Below are 16,947 nucleotides of genomic sequence, written 5' to 3' on the forward strand. Positions count from 1 at the left end.
ACTGAAGAAAAGTACACGCAGCAGTGAATCAATGATTTATTTTGATGGTTGGTGGAATTAAGTGAAAAGCTGTAATTTCATTTTTACCCACAAGATGGTGAAATTCTCATTAGTCTTTAATTTCTTGAAACTAATATGAACCGTTAATTTATAACCTGCATTTGACATTATTTATTATAAGCACTTTAATTTCTTTTTACAGCCCATCTGCTGGCAAGGCCAAGATTAGAGCAGCTCACAGGAGAATCATGATTTTGAATCACCCAGATAAAGGTAGGTAAAATTCCTGTTTTTCATAATATGTGGATCAGAATATGTTCTGAACCTTTCCATTACTTAAGCTCATTATAAATGATGTATAGTTGAAATGGAAGTTTATGTGTCACATGTGTTGTGATTTTTCTTGTAAATAAAGGAGCCTTTAGGTGGGAGTTCAGTGATCCAGAGAAGTGATGGATTTATGTAGTTACCAACTTTTGAGAACGTAGTTACTGATTTTTGTATATGAGTACCTACCCCGTGTTTGAGGCTCCTAGCATTTTGATGGAGAAAGAAAAAAAATATGAGTTGTAGACTCTTTGACTGTATAAACTAAATCAGTTTAGTTTCATCATGAATTATATTTGTTAAACCTTACACATAAAAGCATAAGATTTAGGGGATAGTCTCTAAATCTCTGAATGTAATATGTCACAGATGATTCTGAATTTCTTAATTTTATTCTGGAAGGCTCTGAGGCTGAGCCCGTTTGTTTTTAACTGGCCAGGTTTTTAATGTAAATTTATCTTACAGAAAGACAATTATTATAACTTTAACTACACTACAGCTGCTTGAGAGAGAAAGCCCATATGTTCATTACTGTTTCTGCTCTAAAATAACAGATGGTAGAAAGTTGCACTCTATTTCAGAAGTCAAAAGTGGGGGAGCAGGGGGCAGAGAGTGAGGGTTGCTTGGATTCTTACTTACAGACTTTTAGTTTTCTAATTATTTTGAAAAAAATTAAACAAATTTTGGATTCCTACCAATCCTGACTCCAAAATAAGCCTCCCCCCTTAGCTTTCTCACATAATTACTTACTATAAAAATTCTTTTCACTAAATGTCATCTCCTTTGGTTTTTGCACTTGCTGTTCTTTAGTGTGAATAAATAAGAGAATAAACTTTGAAAAGAGGTTTCGCTTAAAATTTTAAACAGCTTCAACAGTCATTAAAAGATCCATTCAATTAATTTACTTTGCATTGTGGTCTTTCCGAGTAATTGACTCAGAAAGAAATGTGTTTAAGTGCCTCTTTGAAGCCCTCTACCTCCTAAACATCTTCTGTCCCTTCCAGGTCAAGTATATGCCCTTCTCTGATTGATTGCAGTGGGATCAAGTGCTCATGTCTTTCGGATGATTGACAGGTTGTTGGTTGTGTCTGCTGGCAAGGAAGCCAGCTCTAAAATGTTTCTAAAAGAATATGTATTTTTAAATACTTTTAGTTAAAAAAAAGAAAGAAAATGCTTATGTATTTTATGAGCCAGTAATGTTGAAGGAATTACTTGATTTACTTTGAGATTATATATTTATCAGAAGTGGAGTTGATGTCTGCCCATAGTGTCCTACTAATATCCTTCAGGCTAGTCTTGCGTTGGTGGCAGAGTGAGGGAGTGGACCTGGAAGCAGGAGGCCAGCATTCTTCTCTGGCTTCTGCCTTCTAGCTCACAAGAGGCTTTGGACACTCCCTTGATCTCTCTAAATGTCAAGTTTATCATCTATAAAGTGAAGGGATTTATTTCTTCTTATTTTTGATTGAAGTACAGTCAATTACAATATGTCAATTTCTGGTGTGAAGCAAAACGTCCCAGTCATGCATATACATACATATATTCGTTTTCATCTTCTAAAGCTTTTTTTGGTTATATGATATAATGTAATGTTTGTATTGCCTATTCAATTAATGAAGAACCTGTACATTGTATCTCTATTCAGATCACATTTTAACTTAAGAAGGATACTTTTAATCAAACGTTGTCAACCACAGTTGTGTTGACAACTGTAGACATCTTGTCTATATAATTGCTCACTCACCCAAAATTTTAAAACATTTGGAATTTCAGAGTTCATAGGCTTCTTAAAACCTATTCGTATACTCATAGTTAAGAACTCCTGCTTTAGTAAAAGTATGGTGAATTAAAGAATATTGCAGCTACTTGAGGGAAAAAACTCACATATGATGGAGTTGGGAGATGATAGCTTATAAACGTGGTAATTGTCTCTTGAGAAGGAAGGTTGTTTTGTTTTTCCTTGTTTTTAATGAGAAGAAGATAGATTTTTGTTGTTGTTGACTTTCACAGTGGTTTCTGTTTTCTAATTTCTAATTCTCCAGCAGTTATAATTTGCTTTGGCCAGGTCATGGAGTGGTTGCAAAACTTGACTTCTCTTCCGAGTGCTTCTGAAATTTATGAATGTTCTTTTCCCTACCACCCCACCCGCAACTGACTTTTCAGTTGGTTTTGCTACCAGCTGGTAAAACAAAGCTAGAACTTCAAATGTGTGATCGACTATAATCTGTTACATATTTCATTATCAGCTTGTGCAAAGAAAGTGACACCAGAAAATTAGGTGTGGGAAATGACTGCAAATAAATTTTTTGTAGCCAGTTTTAAATGAGCATTCAGATGTGTTTTGGTAAAAAGTAAATTTTGCCTTTTGAATTTAGTGAGATAAAAGGTTAATGTGGTAAAAATGTCTCAGGTCTTTGATCTAATGTTTTCAAAATACCTTTTAGATTATAGTTTTTTAAGTTACTGGAGGAAAAGTTTAGTTGTTATGAAATCAGTAGTTTGATATGAAGGCCTAATGAATATGGAAAGGAAGACAGGCTAGTTAGAGACGAAAGAGTGTAGAACCTCAGAGAACTCTCATAGACTTATCTAATCCAGTGCTTCTCAAAGTGTGGTTTGCCTTCTCATGCTAGACCACAATTTGTTACCTTTGTCCAACAAATTAAAAATCGAAAGGGAGCAGAGTGTAGCTCAGTGGTAGAGCACATGCTTAATGTGCACGAGGTCCTGGGTTCAAGCCCCAGTACCTCTATGTTTAAAGAAAAATAAAGCACTACAGCGTTACTGTAAATAAAAATGAGGATGTTGTTGGTGAAATGTATATATTAAAAAAAAATCAAAAGTAAGCATTCAGAAATCTTTATAGCTATTTGACATGGCTATGATATCCAAGTATGGGATACTTTCGTGTTTTGTAAAAGTGTTAGTCCACCACAGATTAGAAAAAAAATTTTAAGAAGTACTTCACCGTACTTTGAAGATGCTGATCTAATCAATACTGCCCCCTAAATCACATTGTTTCTGCTCCATCCTGGGAAAAATTCCCTGTTGGCTCTTCTTAAAGATTTTTAGTGATGGAGAGCTTCCTGCTTTGTAGGGCAGCACTCTGGTAGACAGCAGTAACTACTAGAAAGTTCTTTTTTACATTTAGCTGAAATCTGCTTGCCCACAGCAGAGTTTCTTAGTCTTTGTTCCATGTATGTCCCCTTTCAATACGTAAGATACTCTTTTTTAATAGTATTTAAATCAAAATTAAATTAAATATTGGGATTAAAAACAAATCAAAGTAATTATACTGTTAAATGGGTTTTCCCTAATTACTCTCATTGTAGAAGAAGCTAATAATGTAACTTATTGCAATATATTATATTTAAAAGATGTATCATAAACATTTAGAAAATATATGATGACTAAGCGTCAACATGGAATTAATAAGAAAAAAAGTCATGCCTAATTAGCTGGATTTCCTTTTTTTTGATAGGTGCACTAGATTATTATTTATTTCAGAGGACTCATCTTTCATTTCCCTTCATTTCAACATTTTATTAGGTTTAAGGTTTTGTATTTGAGTTAATTATTTTTTGGTAAAGAGATAATTTTGTTTTCTTGCACATTAATTTTCCTTGGTAAGTGCTGAGATCTTTAAAAATAATGAACATAGCTTATTTATCTTTAAAACCTACATGGTTGATATTTAATAAATTCTAATTTTTTTCATGAGTGAATGAATAAGAAAATGGATAAAAAGTAGGCATACCAATGAAATTTACAGGTAAAATAGTATTGGGAGTGAAAACAAATATATAATAATCACATCAACATTTTAAAAGACTCATTAGATTGATATGAAATGACCTGAAACTATCTTATTTATTTAGAAATTATTCATTCAACTTCTATATTGTACCAGAACGTTGCGTTAATAAATATTGAGGCTTACACTGTAGAACAGGTCAACTAGGTGTTTGTCCTCATCAAGCATACGTTCTAGTGGAGGGACAGACAAAAAACAAGCAAGCCTATTTCAAGTTGTGGCAGGTGCAATAAAGGTACAGTGGACTGAGATTATAGAATATGGGAAAGAAGCAACTTTACACGGGCTGACTGGGAAGGCCTCTCTGAGGAGACCTGAGGGATGAAGAGAAGCTATTCCTGTGAAGAGTGATTGGAAAGTAAGGGAGCTAGCACGTTCCTGGAGGAAAGAACTTAGTGTGCTTAAGGACGTGGAAGAAAACTACTGTGGTAGGGGTTTAAGAAACAGAGAGGTTGTGCGAGGTGAGATGGTGCCCAGATTTTGAAAACAGTATGCTTTCTGATAAAGAAACACTGCAGGTTCTGTATAACATTTGAACTTTATTTATTATGCTGTCAGGTTTTATGCAGTAGAGTGATGTAATTCAATTTACTTTTTAAAAGGTCACTTTTCTGTTTAATCTCTTTTATTTTTAGGTTTGCTTTGTATTGAAGTAGAATAAATAGGCAGAGAAGTGCATAAATCATGAATATATATCTAAATAAATTTTTACAAATACACATGTAAACAGATCATCTGAGTGATCATTCATTCAACAGATACTTATTTAAGTAGCTAACGCAGTTGGTGAACTAGACACTGAACAAGATAGCCACGGGCCTTGCCTTTGTGGAACTTGTATTGCGCTGGGAGAGACAGACAGGACGTAGATTAAAAATGGCCACACGTTCTTCACAGCACCTCTCATCAAGAGGTGGTCTGTTTCCTGACCATGTATATTCAGGCTGTCCTTGTCACTTGCTTTGACCAATAGAGTACAGCACAAGTGACATGGTATGTATTCGAAGCCTGGGCCTCAAGAAGCATTGCAGCTTCAGCTGTTAAATCTTGGAATCCAGAGGCCACCATGTGAATAAAACCAGGTTCACCTCCTGAAGGATTAAAGATCACCTTGAGCGTGAGGACTAGCCATCCCCGATGAGGACCCATTGAGGCCATGCTGAGCCTTCCAGCCCTAACCGACCTGACCCAGCTCGGAAGAACCACCCAGCTAGTTCATAGAATAGTGCAGGGGGAAAAAAAAAGTTGTTATCAGCCACTAAGTTTTAGGGTAGTTATGCAGAAAAGGCTAGACTGAAAAATGTCACATGATGGTAAGTGCTTTTAAGAAAAATAAAATCGAGTTGGGGAGTAGAGGTTGCCAGCTGGAGAGGAGGCAGCTGCCGTATTATTTATGGCTGTCTTAGAAATTCTCTGTAGGAAGAAAATACTTGAGCAAAAACCTGAGGCAGTAAGTCATGCAAAGATCTGAAGAAAGAGTATTTTGACCAGAAGGAACATCATGTGCAAAGGTTTTGAAATGAGAACATACTGTGTGTTTCTGGAACTGTAAGGAGATTGGCTTGAGCACGGTGAGCAAGGGGAACAGTGATAGGAAGCATGATCGAAGAAGACACGCAGGACCAAGGAAGGGATGGAGAAGCTTGCCAGCTATGTTGAGAACTTGGGCTGTCTAATTTGCTGAAGTATAGTTATTTATGGTGTTCCTTTATAATCCTTTTTATTTCTCTTAGCTATGATAGTAATGTCTTCTCTTTGACTTCTGATGGCAGTCATTTGAATCTGTTTTCTTTTTTCTTGATCAAACAAGCTAAAGGTTTGTTTTAATGATCAACAAGCTAAAGGCTTCTTTTCAAAGAATCAGCTTTTGGTCTAACTGATCTTCTCTCTCTTTTTTTTTTTTTCCCTAATTCTCCCCTTCATTAATTTTTGTTTTAATTTTTACTATTTTCTTTTTGCTTTAGGTTTGGTTTATTCTCTTTTCAGTATCTTAAGGTTGAAGTCAAGGTTATTGATAGGAGATCTTTCTTTTTTTTTTAACACAGGTATTTACAGCTATCTTTGCCTTAGCTGTGCCCCATAAGTTTTATGTCATGTCTTTATTTATCTCAAAGTATTTCCTTGTTTTTCTTTTGATTTCCTCTTCGACCTATTGATTGTTCAAGAATGTGTTTAATTTCTACTAATTTCTATTTATTTCCTAAATTTGTCCTTGTTACTGATTTCTAATTTGATTCCATTGGGGTTGGAGAATATAATGTATTATTTTAATCCTTTTAATTTATTGAGTTTTGTTTTATGGCCTCGCCAGTGATCTCTCCTGGAAAATGTTCCATATACACTTGAGAAGAATGTATATTCTGTTGTTGGGTAGACGTTCTATAGATGTCTGTTAGGTCTAGTTGGTTTTAAGTGTTGTCCACGTCTTCTATTTTCTTGTTGATCTTTTGTCTGGTTGTACTATCCATTATTGAAAATGGGGCATTAATCCTTACTATTGAATTGTCTGTTTCTCTCTTCATTTTTCTTAGTTTTTTGTTTCATGTATTTTTTGGTGCTCTCTTGTTAGGTGTATACATTTTTATAATTGTTATGTCTCTAGTAACATTTTTTGTTTTAGAGTCTATTTTGTTTCATAGGAGTATAGCCACGCTAGCTTTTCTGTGGTTGGTGTTTCATGATATATCTTTTTCCATCCTTTTACTTTCAATTTATTTGTATTTTTGAATCTAAAGTCTGTCTCCTGTACACAGCCTATAGTTGGATCATGTTTTTTAATACAATCTGACAACCTAATAATTGATTAGATTGTTTAATCCATTCACATATAATGTTATTATTGATCTAGTTGGATTTCTGTCTGCATTTGCTTTTTGTTTTCTGTCTCATGTCTTTGCCCCATCTATTATTCTTCCTTTACTTCATTCTTTTGCACTGAGTGAACATTTTGTAATGTAGTATTTTGATTTTATTAATTATTTTTTATTATTTTTGAATATTTTAAAAAGTAGTTGCTTTCAGATTTACCATATACATCTTAATTTATCAGAATCAGCTTCAGATTTATACTAGCCTAATTCTGATAATATATAGAAACATTACTCCTATGCAGCTCTCTTCCCATTTACCCCCTTTTGTGCTGTTGTTATACATATAACATCTACTGTTACAAACCTGACCGTACACAGTTAGACGCATTACCTTACCGTCTGCTGTGATTTCCCTTAATCCACAACAGTTTAATCCTATTCATCTCCTTTGTGCTGTTACTAGCAAATGTATTAAGCATGTATTATTATCTGTATGTTATAAGCCTAACAATACATTTTATGCATGTTATTTTATACAGTTGCTTTTTCAATCAGTTAAGAGAACAAAGAAGAAACAAAGAAAATTTATGTTGTCTTCTATAAGTACATAGTTATATTTACTAGCGCTGTTTGTGTGGATTCAGATTACCATCTGAGGTCACTTGCTTTTATCCTGAAGAAGTTCCTTTAGGATTTCTTCTAAAGTGGGTCTGTTACCAGTAAATTCTTTCCACTTTTGTTTACCCAGGATAGCGTTTGTTTCACCTTCGTTTCTGAATAACAGCTTTGCTGACTGTGGGATTCTTAGTTGACAGTTTTTTCTTTGAGAACTTTGATTATGTTGTCCCGTTGCCTTCTGGCCTCCATTGTTTCTGCTAAGTTAGCTGTTAATCTTATTTAGGGATTCTTTAATAAGTGACACATTGTTTTCCTTTTGCCACTGTTAAAAGATAAACTGAAGCATATTAAATTTTTAAGAGTTTGTTGGAGCAAATTATTTGAATTAGGCAGACCAAACCGGAAGTGGTTAGGAGCGCCCTACGGGAAAGACTGTTAGAGAGAAGAGGCAAAATCAAAGCAAGGAGATTACTTGATTGGCTATAACTTAAGCATTTGCTTTATTTGGAAAAGCCTAGTTCATGTTAATTTCTTAATGTTGAGGGACTTACAGGCTTAGGTTTTGGTTTGATTATGTAGTCTGTTAGGCATTTAAGTCACCTCACTTTAATGTCCTCTTTAATTAATTTATTCCACAGGCAGACTCTCTGCCAGGATTCTGGAGCTGGGAGTGGGAACTATGGCAAGCTTCTCGCTGAGTGAACCCCCCCTAGGAGCTAGTGAGCATGAGACAGAGGGGCAGTCGCCCAAGGTCTTCCCAGCTCGCCTCTCCTGGGGCAGAACATGCCTTGCGGACTGGGAGACAAGCTGTTGAGGTCCCAGTGTTGTAAGGGAGCCTTGCCCGGGGTAGAGCCCAGGTTCCGCTTTCCTGGGCCTTAGCTTCAGCCTCAGGCATCTGGGGCAGGAAGAGCCAGAGGTCCCTCTTCTCCCGGAAGGGAAGCCCTCTGTCCAGGAGCTGAGGAGAAAGGAGCCCCCTGTCTTGCTACAGTCATCCAGCGTCGGGTGTCTGCCTTGCTGTGCTGGGAGGGGAAAAGAAGGGAGCTGTTGTGGCTCAAAGGCCACAGATTCCTGCCTTTCTTACCGAATTTTCATAGAGTTTCTTTAATAGATAGTTCTTGTGTGTGTGTGCTTTTAAGACCATTTCTAGAGGCTTCAGATGTTTGGGGGTTTTTTATATAGTTTTTACCAGTTACACTGGGGAACAGATCAGTGGAACTCCTCATGCCAGAAGCCAGTCTCCTACGTGTATATACACATGTATCCACATGATTTTAACATCTTTTTTTTAAGAAGGGTGGGTCGCTTTTAAGAACCATTCAGATCAGCAGATGGCAACACTTCTTCTATCTTACAGATTTGGGATGTAGACATTCCTAAGTTTCAATGAGAATTAAGGAATCTAGAAAAATCTATGATAGTATCTGCTTAAGAAAGACCCAAGGATAAAAGGGACTTGTATCTTCTTAATCCTCATGTTGGTGTACTTTCTGTGAAACTCGCATTAGTAACGCATTATCCAGGCACGCCTGAAGGATCCTGAGAGCTCAGTTCCAGACCACTGCAATAAGGCAGATTCCACAGTAAAGCAAGCCACGTAAATATTTTGGTTTCGCGGTGTATATAGAGGTTATGTTTACACTATACTGTTGTCTGTTAAGTGTGCAATAGCATAATGTCTAAAAAACAATGTTCATGCCTTAATTAAAAAATAAAGCTGTTGGAAAAACGGCACGGATAGACTTGACACAGGGTTGCAATAAACCTTCAGTTTGTGAAAAACACACAGTGTCTGCGAAGTGCAGTAAAGCAAAGCGCATTAAAACGAGGTACGCCCGTACCTAACTTTGAAACAATTGTTAATTGTAGAATATTTGCGTATTTTCTTTTGTGCCGGTTGGGAATTTTTACCCAGATGTTTGTTTATTTTTTAAGCATGCACTCCTAACACACTTTACCTGGTTTCTGTATCTCTGGAGTGGTTTTACTTGTGTGAAACTGATGTTTGATGCAGGAAAATAATAGAATAGTGACTCAGTACTTCCTTCTCCCCATCAAGGATGGGTGTCCCGTCTGTGTACTCAGAGCTGTGCTGATAATAGATCTCTCTAGATCTAAAGTGCGATTGCTCTTCGAGGTACCTATTATCTAACGGGAAGATAGACATACATATTTAAAAGGTAAATCACAGGCATGATCTCAGTCTTCTCAAGAAGGAAGAGAACCTGAGATGAGATTACAGGCTTGAAGAAAGTCAAAAGGTTTATAACAAGCACATGTTTAACATGGTAGGAATTTAATAAGCAAGAAATTTGGTAAACAAAATGAGAGGCAGGGTGGTGTGGTGACTGAGAAGAGTGCGGGCTCGGGAGCCAGGCGTCCTGGGAATCCTGGATCCACCTCGTGTTCACTCTGGCTGCTGCTGGGCAAGTAACTAAGTGTTTTTGTGCTTCATTCTCTTTATGTAATGAAAATAAGAATTGAGCAGCTACGAAGGATGGTTGGAAGAGGCAAATGCAATAATATATTAGAATAATGCCGAGTCACTGTCCTCGTCACCATGGTCCTGTCACAGGTTTACTGAGCCCCTGTGATTTGGGGGCAGTGTGAATTGGTAGTGTGTCAGACTTCAGTAAGGTCAGCACATCTCCAGTGTTAGTTTCTCGATAAACTTTTAAAATTGAAATACACATTCATAAAAGTACACAGATTGTAAGCACACAACTCAGTGAATTGTCATAAAGTGAACTCATTTGTGTAGCCAGTACCCAGATTAAGAAATTAAACCGCACAAAAATTTTCTCCTCGTGTGCATTTCCAGTCACTCCCCACACCCCAATAGTGACCACGCTCCTGATTTTTGTGGCCATAGATGAGTTTTGCCTGTTTTTGAACTTTATGTAAGTAGAATCATGAAGTGTGCAGTCTTTCATTCTTGTCTTCTTTCATTTTGCTATCTTTGTGAGATTATTCACATAGCAGTGAATGCTGTAGTAGGGAATCATGCATATTCATTGCTGTATAGTATTTCATGGTATGTATATCCTGCCATTTATCCATATTTTTCTTTTAGGTTGTCTCTCTCTTTTGAATTGACTTGGGAACATCATATATTCTTCTGGTGTTCTAGATATGAGTCCTTTGTGTTACAGATATCTTTTCTTTGTGGCTTGCTTTTATTTACCTTTAATGATGTTTATTTATAAACAAAATTTAAATTCTGATATAGTTCAGTTTATAGTTCAAAGTTTTCCTTTATAGTTAGTGCTTTATTTTGTTTAGGAAATTTTGCCTGTCTCAAGGTCATGAAAATCTCAACATCGTGAAATTAATTTCTAGAATCTTTGTTACCTTACATAATTATATCAGTAATGAACTGGAATCGATTTTTGTATAAGGTGTGAGATAAGGGTAAAGTTTTAATTATTTTTATATAGATGTCGAAATGGTCCTGCATTATTCATTGAAAAGGCATCCCCTACACCTCCCAGTAATTTGCAGTGTTACCTTGTTATAAATCAAACAGCCAGAGATTTGTGAAAATATTTCTCTACTTTCTTTCTTCTTCCTTTGGTTAATTTTTTTTAACGCTTGTGCCACTACCATAATGTTTTGTATAGATTTATAACAAATCTTCATTTCAGATAGTGTAAATTTTTTCAAGATTTTTGTTATTTAAGGTTTTTTTTTTTTTTTTTTTTGCTGTTTAGCCCTTTACATTTTAATGTAAGTTAGGAACTGTGTCGTCAGTTTGCACGTGCGCATGCACAAGCACACACGTACGCTTTCACACACAAACCTCCTGGGTTATGATTGGGTTTGCTGTGACTCTGTAGATCTATATCCTGGGGAGCATTGATGTCTCTATGTTGTTGAATTTTCCAGTCTGTGAACAAGACATATCCTTTCATCTATTTAGGTCATCTTTAATTTATTTCAGTAAGATTGTTCAGTTTGTAGTCATATCCATAATTTGTTAAATTTATTCCTAGGTATTGATTTTTCCAATGCTACTATAAATTGTATTGTTTTATGTAGTTATTTATTTCTAGGACATAAAAAAGTTAGTTTTGTGTATATTGCTGTTGTATCCAGCATCTTGTTAAATTTGAATAGTCTATGATTTTGTCTTTAGGTCCTTTTGGATTTTCTACATACTCAATTGTGTCATTTATGAAGAATGACCATTTCTTTCCAATCCTTGTTTCTTTTTTTATTGGGAATGGAGAGGGGGCATTTATTGCAGTGGCTAGAACCTCCAGTAAAGTGTTAAATAGAAGTGATAGTGGGCATCCTTTTCTTGTTGCTGATCTCAGTCAAAGGTTTTAACATTTTACTACAAAGTATAATATTTGCTGTATTTTTTGAGAACTCCTATCACATAAAAGAAGTTTATCCCTCTACTCTTAGTTTACTAAAAGTTTTTATTATGAATGTGTATGGAGTTTTCTACATTTGTTAAGATGACATGTGAAATGTATTCCTTATTCTGTTAATGTGATTAATTACATTGATTAATTTTCTAATGTGAAAGCCAGTCTTGGATTTCTGATATCAACCTAACTTGGTTGTGAATTTAGCCTGATTTGCTAAGCTGGTATTTGTTTTTGCATCTATGTTCATCTTGTGATATTTTCATCAGGGTTTGTATCAAAGATACGCTGGCCTCATAAAAAGAATTGAAATATGTTTTCCTTTTCTTCTTCTTCTTATTCTTCTTTCCTCTTTCCTCTTTCTTCTTTATTCTCCCTCTCCCTCTCCTCCTCCTCCTTCCTCTTCCTCTTCCTCCTCTTCCTCTTCTTTTTTTTTTTTTTGAAAAATTTAGTCATACAACTATCTTTGCCAGACTTTACTTGTGGGAAGATTTTTACTTACAGATTCAGTTTCTCAAATAGTTATGATTCTTTTTTTCCTATTTCTTCTTGTTATATTATTTCTTCTTGATATATTATGTTTTTCCTAGAGGTTATTTCATTTAAATTTTAAATGCTTTGGTATGAAGTTGATTAGCTTTTTTAAAAAAACTAACCTTTGGCATTGTTAATTATCTTGATTGCTAATTCCTGTTGTGGTATTTTCCTTGATGCGTGGGTTACTTGTAAGTATATTGACTGATTTCCAAATGTTGGGATTCCCTAGATGTGTTTGTTATTGACTTCCAGCTCAAGTCCACTGTGGTCAATTAACATACTTACATCAGTACTTCTCAAACTGTCTGCGATGGAGGACATGATTTTTTCGCAATCTCTGGTGGACTGGTAACTTTTGTAAAATATAACCAAAAAAATGAATTTATTAGAAAATTGAAATAAAAAGATATGTAAGTTCTAAGCCCCAGTTTTTGTTATTAGATTCTACAGGTACACACTACTGTGTTAAGTGGCTATAATATTTTCTAAGCACTTATTCTCAGTTTCTCAGCCTGTCTAACTGTGGTCCCGTAACAGCTGCATACCAGCACTCGTCCATGGAACACAATTCAGGTAGCGCTGCTTATTATGATTTGAGTCTTTGAAGTTCGTTGAGACTTGCTTTATAGCCTTAGCACATGGTCAACTTCAGTAAGTGTTCCATGTACAGTTTAAAAGGTGCGTTCTGCACTTGTAAGATGGAGTGCTTTATGTATGTCATTTAGATCGAGGTTCATCATGTTATTCAACTTTTTGATATTCTTATTACTATTTCTTTTTGTCTAATTGTTCTTCTATGAATTACTGAGGGAGGTATATTAAATCTCCCACTGATAATGGATTTGTGTCTTTTCTGTCTGTATTTCCCTTATATATCTTGAAGCTATGTTACTAGGTATATTCAAATTTACAATTGCTCTGTCTTACCAGTAGACTGACCCTTTTAACGCTGTGAAATTTCCCTCTTAATCTCTAGTATTGTGTTTTGCCTTAAGTTTTGCCTGATAATTAGCATACCAGTGCCAGCTTTATTTTCATTAGTGTATTTTTTAAAAATTTTTTTTAAAAAGATAGTCTCTTGTAACATACAGTTTGCTGGTTACTTTATTCATCAGCTATGTTGTATATAGTTGTATGTATATTTATACATACAATAAAGTATATCTTTAAATGCACAGTTTGATGAGATTTGACAAATGTATACACCCATGTAACCACTAGCACAATGAAGACATAGAACATTTCAAAGCTCAAAAGGATCTTTGATGCCCCCTCTCACTGCCAGTCCCTACCCAAGCTTGGGCAGTCACCGTTCTGCTTTCTGCCACTACAGATAAGATGTGTCTTTTCTCATGTTTCATGTGAGTGGGATTGTATAGTATGTACTATTTTGTGTCTGGTTTCTTTGAAGGAAAAGAGCAGTGTAGAATTTTGGGCTCATTGCAATGCGTTTCCTGATCTCTCTAGACCTGGCTCACCTGGTAGACCTCTGGTGCTCTTACACTGATGCGTTTGAATTTTATTAAACTCTTCTAGTTGATGTCAATGGGAGGGTTGGTCTAAAACATGGCAGCTCACGATAGCCAGAGCACAAGAGCTCCAGCAGTGTTTGATGAAAGTACAAAGGTACAGAGGGTGAGTGCTCTAGTTAAATGGAATCCCAGTGGTCCCCCAATAATTTGAGCAGGATCAAAAGATTCAAAGGGATGTTATTTCCATTAAATAAAGGATATTTATCCTATATATTTTATCAGTCAAGATTCAGTGCCAGAAACTAGATGTTTTAAGCAGGAGAGCATTTAATGCAGGGAATTAATGGTTACAAACTGTTGGAAGGTCTGAGGGAGTAAATTTTAGACTTGGGTTATAAGAGTGGCTCCCCGGATAATTACAGAGCTGCTCTGTTGGGGAAGCTACTTGTGGACGACCTCACAGACCACCAGGAGCTGTACAGAAATCACAGCTGCTGCCGCCACCGCGCCACGACCTCACTGGCCCCGCAGCAAAGCCCTTCTCTCCCTTCCGCCTCCAGACCTCCCAAGAGTGCCCCTCGTGGATAGATCCTACTTTGAATCAAACACTACTGGAAGGGAATATAGAAATTGTGTTTTTGGCTTAGCACCTTCCCCAAATTTTAGGAAGATAGAATGAGGGTAGAATGAGAGCCAAACCTACAGTTTCTGCCCTACACATAAAAGACAGCTCCAGTGTCCCTCTGACTAAAAGAGGGTGGACAGTAATTCAGTGTTATTCTGAATAAACTGTCCATTTTTCTCTCTGGCATTGCCATCGATAAATATTATGTTTAATGAGAATTTCGATCTTCTGTGCCTTTGATTTTTTTCCTGTCTGCTAAATGAGCATGTTATGACCAGTGATTTAAATATCCGGCGTGCGTATCAATCAGTTAAAGGTTATGTTTGAGCTCAGTTAATAATTTAATATTTGTCAAAGATACACAAGATGCCCAGCATTACCTTGGTAACTCTCAAAATTTAAACAGCTTACCAGGATTGACATTACCTAATTCCGAGGTCATCTTCAAAGATTATCCTGAAATCAGTTTATTTCATAGCCAAGTGCACACGGAAACTTTCATCAATTTCATTTGTGATTCTGATTGTATATTCAGGGGCACTCTGTGATATATTCCATAAATGTTTATAGCAATTCAGATCTTGATGTGAAAATGTCAGTGGTACCCTCAAGGGTAAAAAGCTAAAAATAGCTCCTCTAGCATTGTCCTTATGTTCGTTGATCTGTTTTCCTTTATAAAGTGGGTGGTTTGATGTCAATAAAAGGCTTGGATAGAGTCAGGACAATATACACACCAATACGGTCTAGATGTTTTTTAGTTCGTTGTAAGGTACTGAGGTCTTATGATGTTTTCAGCAGCTATAGATCGTTTGCACTCAAGGGGAGAATAAAAAATAAAAACAAACACAAAGAGACTGGTGAACTGTAATAGGATTGTTAGCTCGAGCGTTAAGCAATGAAAGTGTTCAGGACTAGAAGTTAGAAGGTGTACATTGCTTAAATAGCTTTAATGTGACAGTTTGGGGCCAGTATTTTTGTATGTCGGATAGGCTCTGTGATTTACAATGATTCTGAATTTGAAATTCACTTCAATTTTCCTCTTGCTGTTTGCATTAGAAAGAATTCATTGCAAAGAACTCTAAAAAAGAACCGACTTAAGTTTATTTTAGGGCACAGTGAATCTAAGACTGTACTCCACAGGTATTCCAATAGGACTATTTCAGAGAACAGGGAGCATATCCTTTAACATAATTTTTATTACCACTTATTTACTAGTTAATTCATTAGTATTAGTAAATATGATTTTAAGTACATAGTTGCCTTTCCTAACATATATTTTATTTTTGTGAAAACGTAAGGCATGATAAGACTCTGAAAGGTCCCTTGGATTGCTTTACCTCCTTCAGAAAGATAACCTCCTTTGGAAGAATATTCTTCCCTTAAAAAAAAAAAAAAGTCTTAGAGAAAGACCGTTATTTTATTTACCTAACCACCCACTTAATTTCAGAAAAATTCTCCGGTCAAATATTTGAATGGTAATGTCTGACCAGTGGAATGTTTGATTTTTTTTTTTTTAATTATTCCTTATTACACGTTTCTTTACTTTTCTCAGAGGTTATCTTCGTTTGTTGGGTATCTGTAGTGCTTCACTGAACAAGTTTAACGTATGCTGTTGTGATTTCTAGTGAGCTTATAAAAGAATTTGTCAGAGGATGAATGTGTGGGGAAATACCAGAGAATTCTAATAATGTTTTTCTTTATTTGAGACTTTAAAAACATGTCCATAATAAGTGTGTTTTAATCCATTTACTCTTCTCTGTCCTCTCAGGTGGATCTCCTTACTTAGCAACCAAAATTAATGAAGCAAAAGACTTGCTAGAAGCAACCACCAAACATTGATTGATGCTCAAGGACCACTCTGAAGGAAAGAAAAGGGACCCTATTTAAAAAAAAAAAAAAGTCCTGCAAACTGGTCTAAACCATGGCTGTTAAAAATTTCATACACAGACTGACCACTTCTTCCACTACTAAGCTGTATAATAATAAAAGACCAATAGTCTGTCTTTGTATTACCTTTTAAAGGAACACTTGGCATTCTGTCGCTGATCTTTCCCCTTCTTTTCTCCCTCTCTGATGGTCATACATTTTAAGATGTCTGTTCTGTTAGCGCTAAGTTCCTCCCGCTCCCCTCCCCCACACAAATATGATGGTTGGTGGTGTCACTGGGATCTGTGAGCAACGAGTAAAAAGTTTCTCGCTGCTTGTACTCATGCTCACATTGTCCCTTGTTTCCTCGGACGAATTTAGTACTCAGCCCACGTAAGATGCTTTAAGTGTTTTGAGGCCGTACACTGACTGCCAGCCCGTGGGAAAATGATCTGAAACGTCCTGGAACTTACTAAACGGTGTTCTGTAAAGTGGTGGTTAGAGAGCTCTG

General features: G+C 36.0%; 1 protein-coding gene and 1 non-coding gene across 5 annotated transcripts in view; both read left to right on the top strand.

Moving 5' to 3' along the window:
• Positions 1-16,591, top strand: part of DNAJC15 (DnaJ heat shock protein family (Hsp40) member C15) — a 76,123-nt gene extending 59,532 nt beyond the window's left edge. For 3 of the 4 annotated variants that reach the window (XM_064493130.1, XM_064493131.1, XM_010980865.3), the window contains 2 exons: positions 203-273; positions 16,339-16,591. In XM_064493130.1, the coding sequence (XP_064349200.1) occupies positions 203-273; positions 16,339-16,409 (142 nt within the window). In that variant the 3' untranslated portion in view covers positions 16,410-16,591. Of the gene's footprint in view, positions 1-202; positions 274-1,331; positions 1,402-16,338 lie in introns of all 4 variants that reach the window. The other variant, XM_031466050.2, reaches the window with a different exon arrangement.
• On the top strand, positions 3,001-3,076 carry TRNAI-AAU (transfer RNA isoleucine (anticodon AAU)). The gene has a single exon. It is a non-coding gene; the product is annotated as a tRNA-Ile (tRNA).
• Positions 16,592-16,947: the final 356 nt, after the last annotated feature.

This window comes from Camelus dromedarius, chromosome 13 (genome assembly GCF_036321535.1).
Source record: "Camelus dromedarius isolate mCamDro1 chromosome 13, mCamDro1.pat, whole genome shotgun sequence".
NCBI classification, from domain to species: Eukaryota; Metazoa; Chordata; class Mammalia; order Artiodactyla; family Camelidae; genus Camelus; species Camelus dromedarius.